We start from the raw sequence: 21,384 nt of genomic DNA on the forward strand, positions 1-21,384 counted from the left end.
AAGCCTAGGATTCTCCTGTCTCTGGGTGGATCAACTCACACTATCCCTGAATTCTCAGGAATGGGACAGCCTATGGGACTCCTATCCCTGCCATATTTACAGAAGGTACAGAGGACTAGAATCAGACAGGCCATCCTGGATGTTCAGGAGTTGCCTCTGTCCCGTGGCAAGTCATTGTCCTTTCAGACACTTAATTATAAAACCAGCAATAAGAGTAATCTTGGGACTGCCTTCCCCTGTGACCCAGAGTATGTGGTCTCACATTTAAATAAGACAAAATGCCTCAGTGGATGTTCTGGAGGTGGGAGTTAGGGTTAGGAAGGAGGGTCAGGCTGCTATGCTGAGGGGCCCTAGAATCTTCAACAAGCAGATGTTTGCTGACCAGCTGCCTGGCAGGTGCTGGGAGGTAGGCTATAGGGAGGTCACTCACAGCAGGGAGATGCCAGATGGCCTGAGGGACACTGTGCTGAGGCCTGGCTGCCTCCTCTCAGGGGCACAGGTCGTGGGGGAACTCAGGACTAGGGTGGGGGTGGAACCCGAAGACATTTTAAGTTAAAAAGAGCGTGTTGAGGGACTCCAATGTTCAAGTAGGGATACTTACCGTGGCCAGGATTCTAAGGCTGGAATACAGACTTCCCTACAGAAGTGTGACCCAAAACAGGTGGAAGGATCTGAGTAAGTGTTATGTGGAGACAGGAGGCGTTGGGCACTAGCAGTGGTGTGTGTGTGTGTGTGTGTGTGTGTGTGTGTGTGTGTGTGTGTGTGTGTAGATTCGCTTCTGGCTGCCTAGGTTTTGGTGCAAAGATTCAGTAGGACCAGAAGAAGAGAGCATGTGTGGAGACCCCTCCTCCAGCTCCAGGGGACAGCCATGGAAAAAATAGGATGTAGGTTCCAAATAAGAAGAGACCCTAAAGCCGGGTGGTGGTGGCGCACGCCTTTAATCCCAGCACTCGGGAGGCAGAGCCAGGCGGATCTCTGTGAGTTCGAGGCCAGCCTGGGCTACCAAGTGAGTTCCAGGAAAGGCGCAAAGCTACACAGAGAAACCCTGTCTCGAAAAACCAAAAAAAAAAAAAAAAAAAAAAAACCCAAAACAAAAAACGAAGAGACCCTAATTGTGAGTGAATGGGGATGTGGGGGAGTCAGGAGAAACCAGTGAAGACAGGACTCAGCAGCAGGGGATGGGAGGAAGGGCCACTGACTTTGTCCTCTGGAACCCTGGCAGCAGAGGTCCTGCAGCGGCGGCGGCAGACGCCTGTGGTGCCCTGCGCTTTGACTACAAGGTTAACACTGGTCTTTCCAGAGCCCGCCAGCACAGGTGGCCTGCTTTGTCATGGCACCAGTGTGTGGAACCATTCCTGCCGGCCAGTGTCTCCATCCTGACGCTGGGGATGAAGGGCACCGTTGCTCAGATGGACCGGAAGCAGTGTTCTCACGCCACCGTGACCATGCCTGTCCATGCCCACCACCTAAGCATTGACTCCACCCTGAAAGCTCCTGTCAACTTGTCCCCTGACATTCAGCTTTTGTTTCCCAGGGAGAAGGAAAAAAAGATATTTAAAAAGATGCCCTGAGGGCAGGAGCCAAAAAACACCTGCTGTCTAGTCTCAATCTGGACCCAGATCCCTCTGCTCTTGACTCCAGGGAGAGGCATTGAGAGCCACAGTTCCCAGGGGCTTTGTGCCTGTGGAGTCCTGGAGAAGCAGGAGCTGGGGACAGGAACACAGCGTCTGGCTGTAATCTGTTGATAGTTGATCAGGCATCGGGCTCTGCCCCCTAACTGTGGAGACCTAAAGTTCTTCCAAGCATTGAGAGCCCCTGCGGGTGGACACACCACAGCCTAGTGCTCCCTGCCTCCTTCCTGTTGTATGGGGCAGTGTAGTGACTTCTGAAGTTGCATCGGGCCGCTCGAGGGTGCTGTAAAGCCAGCTGCAGCTGTGGTTGGATCCTGCCCCATTCTCACAGCTGTGGAAGACAGTCCTCAGCACTGGTCTGGGGAGCTGTATAAGCCCAGAGCTTTCCAAAGTGGAGCGTCCTGACCCTGCACACCCAAACTAGTCACAGAAAAGCAAACAGGAGAAGGTACGGAGAAGAAAGTTAGCTCTCTGCATCCATGCATTCAAAGGCTCAAGCAGTGTCCATCACTCAAACCGACAGGGCCTGGGGCACAGAGAGCCTGAGACACTGCCACAGCCCAGAGGCTCTGTGCCTGAGTGTCGTCTGGGATTCTGGGTGGGGACCTGGACAGGAAAAGAACAGTGGGTAAAAACCGAAGCAAACCTGCGGGCAGTGTATGCTGTGGTTAGTAGGCATTGATATGGCCCGTGAATGATGACAGTTGGCCCACACTAACGCTGTGATGTGGTTAATGGGGAGAGCGGGCATGTGGTGTTCATGACCTCTGTCTTCAGACATTTTAAGCAAATCTAAAGCTGCTCTAAAATAGTTTATTTAAAGTCAACAGCATAGACAGAACCGGTGTCTGCTTGGCAGAGAATAGCCAGGTTGAGTTCTCTGGGCTCGTGAGCGAATGGGATCTTGTTTGATCTTCTGTAAAAAGCAGTTGTTTCCTCTCTTCTAATGTCATGTTATCTAGATCTGCCCTGTTGATTGGTATTTGTCCCCATCTTGTTTTCACTGTGTGGTTGGCCTGTCCTTCATTTCAGTGATGCCTTGGTGACAGGCATTTGGGTGTGTGTCCTGAAGGCAAGGTAAGTTGCAGGTTGGCCCAGAAACCCAAGCCAGACCACTGAAGACACACACACACACACACACACACACACACACACACACACACACACACACCCCGGGCTCTGGGCTCTTGGAAGAAGTTAATATCAGGGCTAGCAGTAAGGCACACGGGCCGTGTTTTTAGCACATCAGTACCGAAAGCTCTCCAGTTGTGTTTGCCTTGCTCCTGAGTAAAGAGAGGTGTCCCCGAGGCTGTGGCTCTTTGTTCTGGTGTGTTCCTCTCTGCTGTGGCTTCCTGGACTGCTCCTGTAAGGGCCGAGGCTTGGAGTGCCCACTGCACCCTGGGTCCGACAAACACAATGCACTATGAGGAAGAAGGTCTGGGCTTAGCTTAAAATCATATGACCTTTAACATCCTAGGCCAGGACAAACAAATCCCTGAGTGGGTTAAAGAATGTTTTGTAACAGCTGCCACCAGGAAGCGAGCACTGTCCTACTCAGACTACTGTGACAAAACCAAATCAAACAGCTACAAAAATGTGGCTGGGTGGAAAGCCGTCTCTGGGTGTTTGTGTATATGTCAGTGCTGGGGGGTGGAGGAACCAGCAGGCTCCCGCTCTTTGTCCACACTTGTTTAGCCAGAAGCTTCAGAGTACAGGGAATGTTCTAGAAGTACCAGTACACACAGTACTTTATAGAATACAACCTGAAAGTTCTTGGTCTAAGGACTCTCAGAGATAAACAGTGGGAATAAGTGAGATTGCGGCCACTCCTGAACAGGAGCAAAAGCGGGGATGTGGAGATTCAGAGGGGTGTTCAGCATGGAGACCCTGGGAGGATGCTTAGCATGGAAGCATCCCAGTCAGGGACAGGTAGAGTAGGAGGATGCTCAGAGTAGATGTTCCTCAATGAGGTGCAGGTAGCTGAGACCTGGGTGGTGAGGGGGCAGCAAAGGGTTGATGAATACAGCAATTCAGGTTAAAAAAAAAAAATCAGGACACATGCCAAGTCCCTGAGGCAGATTGAGAGATCGCAAGATGGCAGGAGGTGTCATATGGTGATGGGGAAGGGCCCTGGGCACAGATTGTGAAGTACCATAGGTGGGGTTTCAGGCATGGATTTTATTCCAGGTGTCATTAGCAGTCACAGGGAAATGGGGTGATGTAGCTGCATTTTAAGACATTCACTGTGACTGACAGGTGTGAGGATAATGGTGGAGAGAAACTGAGGCAGGCAGATCTGGAGATGTGTGAATCCTATATGTAACCTAGTAATACCCCTGGGTTATAATCAGGCTTTAAATTTTTTTAAATTTTGTTAATTACACTTAAATCATAATCTTAACCATTTGAAGAATATATCTTGGTGTCATTAAGAATGTTCACACTCTATTGAAATGTTATTTCAGGTGTATGGATGTTTTGCCTGCACACACATATGTGCACCACATGTGTGCCTGGTGCTCACAGGGCAGACAGAGGTGTAGATTCCCCTGGAAGTGTGGTGTTATAGGAGCCACTATTATGAGTCACTGTGTGGGTGCTGGGAACCGAATCCAGGTCCTCTTCATGAGCAGTCAGTGCTTTTAAACACTGAGACATCTATCTAGCCCCATCACAAATTTTTGAGAGAGAATATGAATGGGACTATGCAAACATGCAGGCTTACTGCAACTTTCATGTGGAGATCTGGTCAACCTGAGGAGGCAGTGCTCCCTTTCTGCTGTGTGGGTCCCTGGGGATCAAACTCAAGACATCAGGCTTCATGGCTGATATCTTCCTGCTGTGGGATAGTCTGTATGTCAAATTGCTCTGATTGATCAATAAATAAAACACTGATTGGCCAGTGGCCAGGCAGGAAGTATAGGCGGGACTAACGGAGAGGAGAATTGAGAGAACAAGAAGGTGGAAGGAGTCACTGCCAGCCGCTGCCATGACAAGCAGCATGCGAAGATGTCGGTAAGCCATGAGCCATGTGGCAAGGTATAGATTTATGGAAATGGATTAATTTAAGCTATAAGAACAGTTAGCAAGAAGCCTGCCACGGCCATACAGTTTGTAAGCAATATAAGTCTCTGTGTTTACTTGGTTGGGTCTGAGCGGCTGTGGGACTGGCGGGTGAGAGAGATTTGTCCTGACTGTGGGCAAGGCAGGAAAACTCTAGCTACATCTTCCAGTCTCGTGGGTTGTCCCAAACCTCCAGCTTCAGAATGTTTTCCTTCCCTAACTGAAACCCTGTACCTGTCAAAGGCTCGCTCCCCACTGCAGCCTCCCCCAGCCTGGCGGAGCACCTGTCCTGTGGTCTGTCTGCAGATTTCACTTCTCGGGGACCTCATGGGTGGGGTCACTCTGCAGCTCTGCGGATGTTAGTGGGGAAGATGGCGTGCCCTCCTTGTGTTTCAGCAGCGTGAGTGCAACTTGCACGTTCCAGCTTCAGCCTCAGGGTCTCCTGAGGACCCAATGGAGCCTTGGACCTGGCTGTGACCAACCAAGTAGCTTGTGACTTGGGGTATTGCTGAGAGAAGCTGGACTCCTCTCTATCACAGCTGTGCTCTTGGGCATAAACTTGGCCTCTCTCTATCTTGTTTTCCTCATCTGGGAAATGGGGACAGGGACAGTGCTATTGAACCTCGGGCTCACTGTGGTAACCAAAGTATCTAGATTCAGTTGTGACTTCAGAATGGTGATGTTTCTTCTCTGTAAGGACAAGTGACATGACTAATGGTCCCTCTGAGAAATAACTGTGGCTGCTGGTGCCAAGAGGAGCGGCATTAGGACCCTGAAGTTGCCATGGGTACTCCCTGCTGCCACAGAGGCGCCTTGCTATTGCTGTGCCTTGTCAGGACAAGGTGGCTTCTGGGCTCTGTCACTTGACAGCAACCTCCCAGTGATCTCCAAGCTGTCTCACCATTTGCCAGAACCAAGTGGGAAGAGGGGCCAGTTCCCTTCCTGGCTTCTGCCTTCTGGGGGGGGGGGCTCCTGCCAGAGCTGAGTGCTCTTGGGGAGCAAGCGAGGGTTTTTCACAGAAAGGGGCCTATGTCCAGGAAAACTAAGGCAGGACTGGTGGTGGAGCTACAAGGAGCAATATGGTGGGTGGATAAGGATCTCTGTGTTCCAGGCAGCCAAGAATCTAAGATATTCCAGGAAACATTCCACTTTGCAGATGTTTCTCAGGTTTGAGGTGTACCAAGGAGGCAAGGAAGAACCCACCTGGGTAGAGTCCTTCATTGATGTCCTGTGTCTGGGGAGCCACCAGTTACCATGGGTGTCCTGGGGACCTGTCATGGTATACCTGTCTCCTGATTCTTGGCTAGGAGTTAATGTGCTTTGGTTCACAGCTAGAGTCTTCTTCTCATTCGGTTCCAGAATCCCAAGTACCTGTCATCGTGGTGTGTTTCTGGCGCTGGCCGAGATTCAGTGTCTGTCATCTTGTGACCTTCTGTTTCCTGAGATGGGAGGAGTTTACTGTGGTTCACAGTTTGAGGGGATAACAGTCCATCACAGTGAGGAAAGCATGTTGGTATGAAGCACCAGTGTTGGCCAGTGAGCAGGAGGTGGCTGGTTACGTAGCATCTGTGGTCAGTAAGCAGAGATGAAAGCTGGTAGTCAGCTTGCTCCTCCCTCTTTATGCCTCCTGTTTTTCGGGTGAACCTTCCCTCTTCAGTTAATCTAATCTAGGTAATCCTTCACACATACCATGACTGACCCCCATGATTCTAGAGACTGTCAAGTTGAAGTTAGAGCTATCACAAGTTCATTTCTATCAATTTGACACCCAAAACATATCACTTTAAAGCCATAACCTTCAGCTCCTGTTTCCCATAGGCTTATGACCATCACATTCAAAGTGCATTCAGTCCCACTTCAGGAGTCCCCACAGTCTTGGACAACTCCAACAACAGTTCGAAAGCGGAAGTGCCGAGTCTCTTTTGAGTCCCTTAACTCAGATCTCCTGAACAATCAAGAAACAAGTGAATTACTTCTAATATACAATGACACAACCTAAACATTCCACTCAGAAAGAGGGGGAAATAGAGGCACAGCAGAGAGTCATCAGCCCAAAGCAAGACTGAAGCCCAGCAGGGAGAACTCCAAATCCTGCAACTCCATGAATAGCTTTTAGGGCTTATGATGGAATCTTCTGGGCTCCAAAGGGCTAAGGTGGAGTCTCCAACATCTCTAACTCTGCTGTCCACAGCACACATAACCTCTCTCTTGGGCCAGCTCTGCTCCATGCCTGTAGCTCTCCTCAGTGGACAGACATCCCATGGTTCTGTCATTTCTGACCTATTATACCTGTAAAACCAGTACCTTGTGGATGATGCTGCAAAGTTCTGCTTCCAGTGTGGGGCTAAGTTTGGCTCCCTTGGACCATCGTTGCGTTGACCTTTGTGTGCTGACCAATTCAGAGGGATACAGTCTATTAATGGGGACAGGGGAAGGTATGGCAGTGGTTGGGCGGGGGGAGGGGGGGTCAGGTGGTCCTATTGCATTGGCAGTTATGAAGCGGATACAGATGAAGCTCTTGGTACCCTTGTAAGGCAGTATTTCTCCAGCATTCCTGCATGCTGGCCATGTAAAGATACAAGTGTAAGACTAAGATAAATTAAGCCACGGCATGGCACATTGGGTAAAGGTGGCACCAGTGTTGACCTACTGGTGGAGTTTGAGCTGACATGGAGGATAATGGGAAGAGTGTGGTGGGTAGAGGGCATGATAGGACAGGGTGAGATGTCCAGGTTGCTGGGGTGGAATAGAGTGGATACAGTCAAGATCCCAGGTCTCACATGACTAGAGAATATGTGAACGGGGGGGGGGGGGTCCTGGATATTAAGGGGCTGAATCATCACTGTCTCTGGAGTGCCCTGTTCTGTGGTTTGGGACCACTGAGGGTTTCTACAAGAAAAAGGCACACTGGGAGCTGTGATTTGGGATGGTGAGTGTGGGCAGTAGTGTTAGCAGAGAATGGGGCTGAGAAAGGAGGAGGTCAAGATGGGGGAGTGAGAATGGGGGTACCCAGGCTGGCTTTTCCTTTGCTGAGTACATCGAAGGCTGTTCTTTGGGTGGGGTTGTAGGAGCCTTTACTGTCTTGGGCATCGTAATGACTCCAGATCTCCTTGTGTCCCATAGATGGCATCCACAGCGTCACGGCTCTCTGCACTCTGCGTGTTACCATCATTACAGATGACATGTTGACCAACAGCATCACTGTCCGCCTGGAGAACATGTCACAGGAGAAGTTCCTGTCCCCGCTGCTCTCCCTCTTTGTGGAAGGGGTGGCCACGGTCCTGTCCACCACCAAGGATGACATCTTCGTCTTCAACATCCAGAATGACACAGATGTCAGCTCCAACATCCTGAATGTGACCTTCTCGGCGCTGCTCCCCGGTGGTGCTCGTGGCCGCTTCTTCCCATCGGAGGACCTGCAGGAGCAGATCTACCTGAACCGGACGCTGCTGACCACCATCTCTGCCCAGCGCGTGCTACCCTTCGATGACAACATCTGCCTGAGGGAGCCGTGCGAGAACTACATGAAGTGCGTGTCCGTGCTCAGGTTCGACAGCTCGGCACCCTTTATCAGCTCCACCACGGTGCTCTTCCGACCCATCCATCCTATCACTGGCCTGCGCTGCCGCTGCCCGCCGGGCTTCACCGGGGACTACTGTGAGACTGAAATTGACCTTTGCTACTCCAGTCCGTGTGGAGCCAATGGCCGGTGCCGGAGCGGGAGGGTGGCTACACTTGTGAGTGCTTTGAGGACTTCACTGGTAAGTGTCTGGAGCATGTGGGGACAGGCTGGCAGGGGCTGACCTCTGCATTGCACAGAGACACTCAGTGCATGTGTGAGGTGTGAGGGTTTTTCCTGTGGGTTCCAAGAGGCACGATGTTAGAAGACGGGTCCTGGGCACAAGTGCCAGCTCTACACATTTTAAGGCGACCTCAGATGGCAGTTTCCTTAGCTAGCAAGGGAAGCTGCTTGCTGCCAGCCTCCCGGGCCTCATTCATCTTCCCTGGGGGACTGTGCCACCCTCTTCATGAGGACTTTAGGAGGGAGGCTCTAAGTGAGACCTGCTTTTGATACCCAGATGCATCAGATACCATGTATGCATCTAAGTGGGTTCTGTTGTTTTGAGACATGATCTGGCTCCAAAGCCTACCCTGGGATTGAAATCATGGCAATCCCGCTGCCTCAGCTAGTTGAGAGTGGATTTAAAGTTAAAGCCCTTTTTAGTCCAGATTTCTAGTCTAACTGAATAGTACCAAACCGTGTAGCTAGGGTAGGAATCATGAACCTTTAACCCCCTGGGTCCTGAAAGAAGCTGCCAATTTAGTCATGCCTTGTTGCTGTGAAGACTGATTCACCTTCCTTCACCTCTGAAGATACTCTTAGCTCAGCATGTCCTGACCAGTCTTGAAGACCAGCCTCTTTGAACGCAGCCAATGGTCACTTTAAAAATAAAGAGGCATGCTGGGCAACGGTGACTCACACCTTTAATCCCAGCACTCAGGAGGCAGAGCCAGTCGGATCTCTGAGTTCGAGGCCAGCCTGGGCTACAGAGCGAGCTCTAGGACAGGCACCAAAACTAGCGGAGAAACCCTGCCTCAAAAAACCACAATAAATAAAGAGGCAGCCACTGAGAGGGGTATAAAATGCCATGTGCACCCACAGATCTCCTTATGGTCTTTGGTCCCCTGTTATGTACAATTACAGCCAAGTTGGAAAGCCAGTTCCCAGTAGGTTTGGTGGTGAACAGACCATCTTTCTGGAAGGCTTTCTGGGGACCAAGTGGGACTTGATTTGGACTGGAGGTGACTTGGAGTTCCTTCTATCTGTACTTAAGGACTTTAGTATGATCTTTAGGGATCTTTTTAAGGATCTCTGTCCTCTCATGTGGGAATCTTATCTGCATATAGCCCACATTTATTGTGCTTACCTTGGGGGCTGTAGGTATTAGCAGGTGTGTGTGGAGCAGGAAGAGAGAGAGAGAAGATGTAGGCAGTGAGCGTAGAGAGAGGAAAGTGGGTAGCTGTGGGTCTGTGCATCCAAAGAGGAGGGGACGTCACCTGGAGAGCTTCACAGCCCATGAGATGAGCTGCTGGGTTGGCCCATCGGCATCTCAGGCTGGTTATTGTCTGGAAATGTGGAGGAGAGAGACGGACATTTGGCTGCGTTCTGTTCCCCTCCCTGTCTGTGGCTGGCTGCCAACAGGATGCGGGCAGTTCTTCCTGCTGTCTGGCATGTGTTGATCCCAGATTCCTGCCTCTCAGGTGCCTGGTGGTGAGCAGGAAGGAAGGCAGAGGCCTGGGAGAGTCTCTAATTGCCGGTGTGCACTAGAAGTGCTGGATAAAGTGCGCGTGCACGAGTGTGTGTGTGTGGGGTGTGGGGTGTGTGTGTGTGTGTGTGTGTGTGTGTGTGTGTGTGTGTGTGTGTGTATGGGGCTCCCCTCCACTGCCTCCCTGCTCTAAATTTAGTCAAGTCTATTCTTTGCCACCACCAGGACAAGGGGTGGTCATTCCCTCCCTTCCCTTCCTACCTCCCGCCCAGGCTTCAGCGGGCATCTCTTTGGAGATGTTTTATGAAACCCAGCTAGCCGCATGGTCAGCTCCCTCCTGACAGACACCAGGGTGAGCAGGCTCATTCCCCAGTCCCTCCCTGTCATCTGGCCCTGTGTGGAATGATTTGTAGACTCTTGCTTCAGAGAAGCTGAAGCCACCATTGCAGGGAGGATTGGTGTCTTCCAGGGAGTGAACAACACCCATCTTTACCATGCTCATTCATGCCACAGACATTTACTGCGCTGAGCACCTGCTGCAGACATTTACAGAGTGCTTGCTGTATGCCAGACCAATGTTCAGTTGAACTTTACCCTATCCATGTGGGCCAGTGATCCATTACTTGATGTATTCTCTTTGATTAATATTTAGAATCCTTCCCGCCTTTTCTTATCTGTAGGGTGACATGTAACAGCTTCGCCATCAGGCTTCATCCCTGGGGCTACCACAGTTGACCTGTTAGAGATACTTAGGGTATGATGTGACCATGCTGGGGCAGGTACGTAAGGCCACTGTGGATCTGTGGACCCTCAGTTCCTCTGCGATGATGGTTGAGCCATTGGATGCAGCCAACTGACTTCTTAAGCTCTCAGGTTTCCTCTTCATCAGCAAAGTCATTTCAAGAAGGATGATAAAGGGACAGTGGCCGCATCTATCAACTAGTGAGATGCGGTGATTGACATGAGGCTAATTTGATTCTCTTTGGGTACTGGAAAGCATCATGCTATTTCCCTTGAGATAAAACTAATTAAGGCCGATTACTTCTCCTCGATCCTCTTCCTTCCCTCTCCTCCGTTGGGCCTTTGAAGCGCTCTCTTTTCTGCGGGGAGGTAATTGTGCTCATTTATTCTCGATGAAAGCAGTGCTGTCGTCACACGGCTTTCGTTTCTTGCTTCCCGGTAAGCTGAGCTGGAGCTCTAGGCCTCCTCATGGTGAGCTTGGAATTGGCCCAACTGTACTGGGAGCCCTTGGCTTCCTGTGTTGTGGGACAGGAGGTTCAGCAGGAGCCGGCAGAAGGAAGGCATCAATTAATCTCAGGAAAAGCTCACCGAATTCACCAGGGAATGTATTCCAGATAGTTCTCCTGGATTTCTGAATCCATCCTGGCTTTAGAGGTGTGCCCAGCCTAGGGCATCTGGATCCCATGGTTTTTGTCAGGGGAAGGGAGCTGCTGGCCCTTATGGTGTGTCCCTGCATTGGGACCATGGCTGGGTTCAGCAACTATCTCCTACCTGGAAAGGAATGAGACAGGAAGACTTCAGATGTGGGCACTGGATGCATATTGGCTAGTCTCTGAATTTCTCTGCCCCACTGGTGAGATGGCCCAGTGGGTAAAAGCACTTGCTGCCAAGCCTAAGGACCTGAATTTGATCTCTGGGACCCACGTAGCGGAAAGAATGAACCAACTCCTAAAAGTTTTCCTCTGAACTCCACACACTCCCTATAAATAGACAAAATTAGCTTCTTAAGCCCATAAACAAATACCAACTTGTTTCCCTCCATGCCTGGCCTCTCAGTCTTCATTTGGGGGACACGGTGTTTTGGTTTTTGCTAAATACTTCTGTGTGTGGCCATGAACCCCCATGTTGCCCCTCTTCATTCAGTCTGTTCACACTCATCTCCCAGCTTCCACATCTGCGGTCTTCCTGTCTGAATGTTCTCCCTTCCTGTCCATCTATATATCCTGTGCACCTTCCCCTGAATCCACTGTCCCCTGCTCTAGAAAGGTTCTGGAAGGGTGTTTTGCACTTTCTCATTAGGAACCTTTCAGTTTCTTCCTTGAACATTCCAGATGCCCTCTTTAGTCACTGCTCCACTCTCCCAAGGGCAGATTCCCTCATCTTCTTGTCTGTCCTCAGCCAGCAGTGACTCGGAGCTCATTCCTCATGAGCACTCCATATCCTCTGGTAGAAAGTTTTTTCCCACCCTGAGGGCTGCAGCCCTAGAACTCCAACTGCCCCTTCCTTGCTTTCCACACTCAGGTTGTGCTGGCCTTCCAGTCCATGCTGGCCTCTCTCACCACAGACCCTTGTATCTCAAGTGGAAGTCGCGTTTCCCCCACCCTAGCCACCGCCACCCGCCAGGTTCCCTAAATTTCCCTTCCCACCCCTGTGTGTCTCTCTGCTTAGAGACCTCCCTGCTGCTGTGTATGACCTGTGGGGGCGGAGGCACGTGCAGATGGGACTCTGTAGGGAGAGCTGCTCCTCTTCCACAGGGCTGGAGACATGTCCTTACACCTGCCATTTGCCATATGCCGTGGTCAGAGTGAAACTTTCGCTGCTTTTGGTCCTTAGCGGGAAGAGACAGAATCCTGTCTGTCCAGTGTCCCTTCCTTGTCACTAAGGTCCTTCCACCTTTGGGTTTCAGGCCTGTGGCCAAGCTCCAAATTGAATTGGGACCCACCACTGCAGGCTCCTGGGCGTTTCTAGGATGGCTCCACTTCTCTCCTCTCTCTCTCTCTCTCTCTCTCTCTCTCTCTCTCTCTCTCTCTCTCTCTCTCTCTCTCTCTCTCTCAGAGAGACCTGGGAGTAACTACCTAATCATCACAGATCAACATCTCCCTGGGGTACATTCCTGAATGACACCTTTGATGTCAGCAGGAGGGATAGTTCAGCTGCATCCAGATCTGGGAGGGGCGGGGTGGTCACTATCGCAGCTAAAGCCAGCCTTGGGTGTCCTTCCCAGAGGTGCTCATGGGTGGAACTTCTTTGTTAGGGTCAAGTTCATTCTTGACTCTAATTTGATCTCTGTTCCTAGGGTGTCCCCCACCCCCACCTCTAGCCGCTTGTCCTCATTCAGCGTGTTTCAGCAAATCCAAGCAAATGGTGCTTGCACAGCTGCAGAATACAAAGTCGCAGCTGCAGCCCTGGGCCATGAGCTCTCCTCTGCCCCCAACCATGGAGTAGTGCTGGGTGCTCCCTAGGAGGAGGTAGAGCTTGGGGAACTCTCAGTGGTATTCACTTTGAACTTTGTAACAACTCTCCCAGCACCCCCCCACTTGCTTTAAGAGCCTCCCCCCCCCCAACTGCAGGACCCTCCAAGGCCCCCTGAAGCTGAGGACGTTTTGTGTAGGTTCAGGGCCAGAGAAATACCTGTCTGCTTGTGGGAAGGTTAAACGCTGGCCTCCTCTGCCCCTGTTGTAAATATAGACATTATCCAGCTCCATTACTGTTTAAGATAGAGGGCTGGTGTCCCGGTCACCATGGAGGATACTAACATGCCAGGTGCCACCGTCAACTTCCATGCTGTGTGGTGCATTGCTTCTGAGCTGTGTCCTGGTCCTGCAGTGCCACCTTCTTGGGCACAGGGAGGAGGGCACCCAGTGCACTGAAGCCTACAGGGTCTAGCTCATCTGCACTGGGCGTGGTTCCTAGCACTCTGACATTAGTCCTTAATGTGGGGGATAATTATCAGTTAAAGTGGGAATCCTTTCCTTGCCTGTAATTAAAATCTCAACTAGAGCAGTGAACACTTTCAGACATCGGGGAGAAGACATTACGTTTTCTCCTCGACATTGCGCACTTACCTGCTGCTCTGGCTCTTTCCACAGAGTGGGTTGCAACACAGCGTTTCTCTCCTGTGCTGTCCCAAAGCTAGGTGTTACTGCGTTTCTGGGTGACCTTGTTTTTCACCAAGTCTTGTCCTTAGGGATCCAGGTGTGGGCAGATCCAGCCTGGAAGCTCCTGTGAACTTTAACCCCCAAAGCCAGGGCTAAGGACTGAAGGAAAACGGGATGTCTCCTTATAAGTCCGAAAGTGTTCGCTGCTCTAGTTGAGATTTTAATTACAGTCAATGTAATGATTCTCACTTTAACTGATAATTATCCCCCACACGTCAGGGGCAAGTGTCAGGCATAGCTGAGGGGCCACCAGGATGATCCCCCACTTTCCCCACATCCTCTTGTGGATGGTGTTAATGGAACTCAGGTTGAGCATCTCTAACCCAAATTTTGAAGTCCAGAGTGTTCCAAAATCCCAAACTTTGCATGCACCAACATGATGCCAAAAGTGGAAAATTCCACATCTGACCTCACGTGATGGGTTGCAATCAGAATGCAGGTGTGTTTAAAAATTTGTATAAAATGACCTCGAGGCTACATGTAAAAGATATATGTGAACCATAAATAAATTTTGTGTTTAGACTTGGTACCCATCCCCAAGATCTTGTTATGTATATGCAGATGTTCAAATTAAAAAAAAAAAAGAATATGAACTCTAAAACCTGATCCCAGGTATTTTTTTTTTTTTAAATTAAGGTCTTCTGGGGAGTAGAGGTAGATGCTTGGACTCATGATCCTCCTGCCTCAGTCTCCTGAGTGCTGGGATTTCAGGCTTATGCCATCATACCTGGCCTTTGAGGTATTTTGGATAAGGGATTAGCACAGGTGAGTTATAACAGTTGTGCTGTATTCCTTTATTCTAAGGCCATTGTCAAGGTGTGCCCAAAGAGGTGCACCAGCTGAAGGCTCCAGGGGTCGGCACTTCCTGCCTCTTCTCAGCTTCTTAGCTCCTTGGTCTGCAGCTGCCTTGATTCAGTGTCTGCCTCTTCACAGTACCTGCTTCCTGTGCCTTGGTCTAAATTTCTTACTCAGGCATTAGCCACAGGACTAAAGCATCCCCAATCCAACATGACCACCTCTGAACTTGGCTTTACCTGCAAGAGCCTATATCCAAATAAGGTCCTACCCACTGGTGCCAGACTTAGGCAGCACTAGTCTGTCACTTTGAGGACCATAGTTCACTCGGTCCCAGGATCCCTTATGCTTCTTACTCACCTGCTTGTCAAGGATCTGTCTGGGTCAGGGGCACTCCTAACCAGAAGCAAGAGTGGGCTGAGGGCTAGCAATCAGCTTGTAGATGGCCAAGGCAAGAGTAAGTGAGAAAGGGGAGTTAATAAGGAAGTGACTGACCAGTCAGTGCTGAGAACTTAGTCGGCCCTGCACTTGGTGTCTCTGCCATTGGTGAGATGGGGCCTAACTTCCTTCACCTTCGTTGTGGGTGTCTCTGTGTCACCCACTATTTGCGCCAGAGGGCTGCAGGTCATCACAGATGGACTCACTTGAGGATGAGGAGGGTGTCAGGTTCTAAACTGAAGGTTTGGGCCAGTCTGCCTCCTCTTGGAGGCTCCGCTGGAGGACCCACTTTCCTTCCAGAGTCTGGAGTCACCTGTGTTGCCCTTTACACCCTCTGCCCTTGCATCCCACACCCTGACCTCCCAACCTGCCTCCCACAGGATGCTGTGATGGCTCTGTGTCTTCCGCAGTCATCCAGGGTGACCTCCCTCCCATGGTCCTCCAAGTGTCCTGTCTTCAGAGTGCCTTTTGCAGTGTAGAGGCCCAGTTCTCAGGTGTTGGGGGCGATCTTCTCTGGGTCCATAATTTTGTGATTACTCCGTACTCTGGCCCCACCAGCATCTGGCACCCACTGGGCTGTCAGTAAAAACTTGCTAAGGGCATAAGAGAGCTAGCAGGCCCCATGACCTCAGCTTGGTTGTCGGTCATTGTCCACCCCCGCCCCCTGTTTTAATGCCACTGTGGAGCTCTGACCATCAAGCTTCACTGGAGAAATTGAGCCTCTGACCTGAGTGGTGACCCCAAAGGACTTTAGGGAATGCATCCCTCTGCCAGTCTCCGCCCCATCCATTTTCCCCATAGCATCAGACAAAGCCCCTCTGTCTTGCCTGGGACCACAGGGGCCAGAGCTGGAGCTATTGAAGGCGTTGACTCCAAGCAAGAAGTTTGCATAAGACCTGTTCCGGGGAGGGTCTCCTCAGCACACCACTGTGTGGGGAGGGGTCCCATGCCGAGGGAGGTCTTCAGCATCCTTGTTGGGGCTGGGTTCATGCTCCTGAAGACTGACACACACCAGGGTGTCCTCCTCAGGCCAATTGTGTGTGTGTGTATCCATATCCATCTGTGTCCTGGGTAGTTCTGTCTGTGGAGGCCTTAGAGTTTCCAGTTGGCTGCTACGCTCACCCTATGTAATTCAGGCTCCCAGCCAGACCCTCACAACCACAGGACAAAGGCTCCCCCAGTCTCAAGGTCTTCCTTCCCTGCCCCCTCCTTCCCTCCTATCTCCGTCTGTCTGTCCCTCCCTTTTTTTCTGTCTGTGTCTCTCCTTCCCTCCCTTCCCCTTCCTTCTGTCTCCACGTCTCTTCCATAGCACCCTAACTGATAACTGTTAAAGATTGCGTTAAAAGGTCAATGAGATGGCACAGTGGGGCAAAGGCGCTTGTTACACACACCTGGCAATTGAGTTTGTATGCAGAGGTGGAAGGAGGGGTCCAGTCTCCTCTGACCTCTACATGTTCGTTCACAGAAGCTTGCGCACTCTCTCTCTCTCTCTCTCTCTCTCTCTCTCTCTCTCTCTCTCTCTCTCTCTCTCACACACACACACACACACACACACAATTTTTTTTTTTTAAATTAAAAATCGTGTTAAAATAGTGGCTCTCAACCTTCCTAATGCCGTGACCCTTTAATACAGTTGCTCAGGTTGTGGTGATCCCAACTGTAAAATTATTTCATTGCTACTTCATAACTGTAATTTTGCTACTGTTATGATCATAATGTAACTGTCTGATACTCAACTCCAAAAGGAGTCACGACCCACCGGTTGAAAACTGCTGTGTTAAAAATTTCATTTTGGAGGCAGAAGCAGACGGATCTCCAGGTTCGAGGCCTGTTCCTTCTATGTTGGTTTAAATTTACAAAGAGCACGTTGCTTGTGGTTGTTTGGGTCCTTCACCTCTGGGTCATAGAGCTTTCCTGTCTCAGTGTCTTTGCTCTGAGCTCCTCTTGCTCAGTTCTAGGGATCAGGCTGTGGGCGTGTCCTCTGGCAGCCATCCTGTGTGCCACACAAGGTAGATTATCTTCTGACCTCCTCAGCCCACAGTGGCTTCAAGGCTATGGAGGTGGCTTTATTCTAGGGTGCAGTTCCAAATGCCATTGCCGCACAGAACCCCTTTGGAGCTGCTCTGAACACAGAGGCTTGGTGGGACGCCCCCATCCCCCTCAGGCTCTGCGGGCCTCAACCCTTAGCCAGGCAGGTGGCTTCTCAGGGAGTAGTGTGGGTGGGTGGAGATCTGGTTCCTTGCCACTGGAATGCGTTTTTATTTATATTTAAAAAAAAAAAAAATGGGTGTGACCGGAGTTCTGAGAATTTGCTTCAAAGACAATGAAGTCATCAGAAAGAGACAGACCCTGGACAAGCCCCAGCACTGTGGCTTCTCCTGGCCTCGGGGGCTTCCTGCTCCCCCCTCCCTTCTCACAGGAGCCATGGGGAGGGGCAGCAGGTGTCTGGGCCCTCTGCTGAGACCTTCTGGGTAGCCTGGCCAGCAGGGAGGGGCTGGGCCACCTGAGTTTGTGGCTCTTAAGAGACTGGGCTTCAATCCCCAGGAGGTGAGAAAGTCAAAGCTGGCAGTTCCCCAGGGGGAGGGGAGGAGGGACTGGAGCCTGGCAGTCTGCCTGGAGTGGGGAAGAAGAGGAGGGCCTGGGGCAGGGTGGGGGAGGAGTGGGGGCCTGGAGTGACAGCAGCAGTCCAGGACCCTGGCCAAATGAGTTCTGTTCCCTCACCCAACCTCTCAAGTGCTAGAAGATGGCTCCCGGACACGGGTAACTGGACTCCCTGCCTCCAGCATAGTCAGCAAAGCAAGAGTCATTGGACTGGTTTTTGGCCAGTAAACCTCTGCCCTTGGCAGTCGGGCTTTGGGGTTCGATAGACGACCTGAGGCCCTCACCATCATCTCCCGACACCCTCCTACAGTGGTTCTGAAGGCCGATCCTGGATGTTTACACACTCCAGACCCATCCCTGCAGACTCCGTACAGACTCTACTGATGATAATGTGGGTGACCCTTGTGATCTGGCACATGTTCTGACCCTCGCTGGGACTCCCACACATTGAGGCCTGCCTAGAAGGGAGGTTGTTTGATGACGGCCCTGATGGGTCTGTGAGGCGACTGCTGCCATGGTGGTCATAGCATTTTTCAGCCCTCGATGTGGCCCTGGTACCAGCTAGAGAGAAAGCATCAGGCTAGCCCTGTCTATCTGCTGGTCTCTGTGGTCTCCTTTGCAAAGCAGACCTGCAGGATGCTCTCTCTGTCACACCTCTGCTGCTGGGCTGAGGACCTGTGCAGATTTTGTTTCTGGACTGGAGCCTCATGCCACAGGCACTGGGTTGGTCTGAGTGACCACTGTGCAACCCCTGTGTGGAGTGGGGCCTTGCTGACGTGATCTTCTTTCCCACTTCATCTCTCCAGAAGCAAGTGGAAAGAGGGGAGAGGGAGGCTGCTGGGTGGCACCAGGAGAGAGCCTCAGCTGGTCTGTGGTAGGGACTATTTTGCATGTGTGTGGGTGCCCTGTGTGCTTCTACATGGGGCATGCTTGAGGCTGGAGGTTCTTCCTCTGATCTGCTTAGAATCTGTGGGCTTGGCAGGGATCCCAGTCCAAATGTAGCCTCCTGACCCACCCTCTGGGGTGTCAAGGGTTTGCTCGGCCTGAGCCCTGTAGCCTGACCCTGACACCCTCTCTCTACCTCAACCCTCCCCGTTCCTAGCCTCCTCATCACTCTTGTATCTGCCTTAAGACTCTTAGCACATCTTTTTCTGTTTTTCCTAAATGTTTGCTCTGTTTAACTAAGAGACTCCACAGCTGCAGATGGCGGTTCTGTTCATTCTTGTAACCTCAGTGTCTCAAAGTGTCCTGTGCCGGGCAATTCATTGCATGAATTGATGGATGATAGGTGTGTGGATGGGTAGAAGATTGTATAGAGGGATGGGCAGATAGATGGTAGATGGAGAGATGGCTGAAGGGATAGTGGATCAATAGATGGAGGAAGGACAGATGGGTGCGTAGATGGTGGGTGGTGCCTGGTGATTGGGTAGAAAAAAAGATGGGTGAGTGAGTGGAAAGATGGATGGTGTATGGATGAATGACTGAGTGGAAACATGGAAAGGGTGGGCCAGTGTGCTTAGTGCTCAGTGACTTCTGATGGACACGTGCCTTTCAATGCCCCGAGGGCCACTGCCGATCCCAGCATTTCCTATGGTAGAGGAGCTTCTGTACCCAGTTACACAGTGGCTTGCATCTTCTTTGCTAGGACATAAAGTTCCTTTCTGGGCCTGAGTTCTGGTAGGGCTTCAGGCCACTCTGGGGCTCTGTGTGTTTAACCTGACTTTGGATGATCTGTGCTCAGATTCCAGCCCCGCCCCCACCCCTGCCCCCACTACTTTCCATGTTGTGTTCTCCACCTGTCCTGCTGATCCTCAATTCTGCCCGAACCTCACCTTGAGATTCCAAGTGTGCCTTTTGTGTGTTGGGTCTGAGCTTTACTCTTGGTGCCTCTGGAAATTCTAGTTTTTCTAGTTTAAAGCCCTTAAGTCTTTATTAAGGGAGAAAGGATTGTCTTTTTATTTAGTTAAAAACTTAAGTTGGCAAACCTTTACCTGCCCTTCCCTTCCAGGGAGTGCATCCCGCCCTCTTCGAAGTCTTGAGGGTCTGAGCACTGTGGTCCTCAGAAGCTGGGCCACGCCTTCTGCATCCCTAGTCCCTGGGTGTGGTGACTGAAGTGGGTCTCACGGCCAGCAGCTCCCCAGCTTAGACGGCCATTCCTTCTCTCAAACTGAACATGATTACCCTCTGCCCTGTGGCTTCCCTGAACCTGTGTCCTTTCGTTTCCTAGAGCCTCCATTCTGAGCCAAAAGCCTTTTGACCTGTCCTCCTACCTATGACAGGCAACCCATTTGTATCTTACGATGCTGGGGCTTTTGCTTAGACTGAGGGTCAGTGGCTCTGACAGTAGCAGCTTGAGTCTCTGGGCAGACAAGATATTACTCACCCACATCTGGGTAGGGCACTTGTACAGTGATGGGGCTTGTATGAAATTCAGGGCTAGGCTGGCCTCAGCTCTGGGGTGTTTGTCTGCAGAACTCTCTCTAGTCTTTCCATGTGGGTTTATGTGTCTGCAGCCTGAGCCAGGCTGAAGCCAGTGTCCCTCATGGCCAGGGACCTTATGGCATGCTCCATGAATTATTGAGCTCAACGATCAGGTTGCCCAAGCTAACCTTACCCCGGTGGGGATGGAGGGGCTGCTTATGAAATGGGGATGCTGGGCAGAGGTGGGGAGGCATGTTCCAAGGATTGAGAATGATTCAGCAGCATTTGACTCCAAGTAGAACACCTGGATGTTCGGGGAATGCCAGATACTGAACCGTGAAATCTTAGAAAAGGACAAAGTTAAATCATGACAGTAAGCCCTGAGAAGATTTATTTCATCAAAATGGCATTGCTTGGTCGGCGTCGTGGAAGGCTAAGGATGGAGCGCTCTGGGTCATAGAGTGACCCTGTTTCAGAAAGGAAAAATGATAGATCAGAGAGGGCTCAGCAGATAAAGGCACCTGCCGCCAACCAAGCTTGACAACCTGAGTTTGACTCCAAGACCCATAGAAAAAGCAGGCAAGCGCCGGGTGGTGGTGGGGCACACCTTTAATCCCAGCACTCGGGAAGCAGAGGCAGGTGGATCTCTGTGAGTTCGAGGCCAGCCTGGTCTACAGAGCGAGATCCAGGACAGACACCTAAACTACACAGAGAAACCCTGTCTCGAAAAAAAGCCAAAGAAAAAGAAAAAGCAAGCAAGAAAGGAAGAGTGGGCTGGAGATGGCTCGGGGGTTAAGAGAGCTTGCTGCTCTTCCAGAGGTCCCTCCCAAGTTTAGTTCCTAACTCCAGGGGCAGTGGTTCACAAAGGCCAGCCATTCTAGCTCCAGGCAATCTAACACCCTCTCCTGCCCTCCACAGGTACATACATACAGTACACACAAACTCCCTCTCCCTCTCCCTCCCCCCTCTCCCCCTCCCCCCTCTCCCTCTCCCCCCTCTCCCTCTCCTTCTTCTCCCTCTCCCTCCTCTCCCCCTCCCCCTCCCCCTTCCCCTCCCTCTCCCCCTCTCTCTCCCTCTCCCCCCCCCCTCTCTCCCTCTCCCCCTCCTACTCCTTCTCCTTCTCCCTCTCCCTCAATCTTAGAAAAGACCGAAGTGAAGCAGGTCTCTTTCAGGGCTCTGTGAGAGAATCAAGGATGCAGGACTCACAGACTTTGACCTAAGCTTCGATGACTTGCAGACTTAGAATCGAGCCCAGCACGGGTCTCAGGT

General features: G+C 51.3%; 1 protein-coding gene across 1 annotated transcript in view; it reads left to right on the forward strand.

The window, feature by feature from the left end:
• Positions 1-21,384, forward strand: part of Celsr1 (cadherin EGF LAG seven-pass G-type receptor 1) — a 140,064-nt gene that overhangs the window by 52,162 nt on the left and 66,518 nt on the right. The window contains exon 2 of the mRNA XM_059247997.1: positions 7,818-8,351. Coding sequence (XP_059103980.1) covers positions 7,818-8,351 — 534 coding nt within the window. The remainder of the gene's footprint in view (positions 1-7,817; positions 8,352-21,384) is intronic.

Source organism: Peromyscus eremicus, chromosome 20 (genome assembly GCF_949786415.1).
Source record: "Peromyscus eremicus chromosome 20, PerEre_H2_v1, whole genome shotgun sequence".
Taxonomy (NCBI): Eukaryota; Metazoa; Chordata; class Mammalia; order Rodentia; family Cricetidae; genus Peromyscus; species Peromyscus eremicus.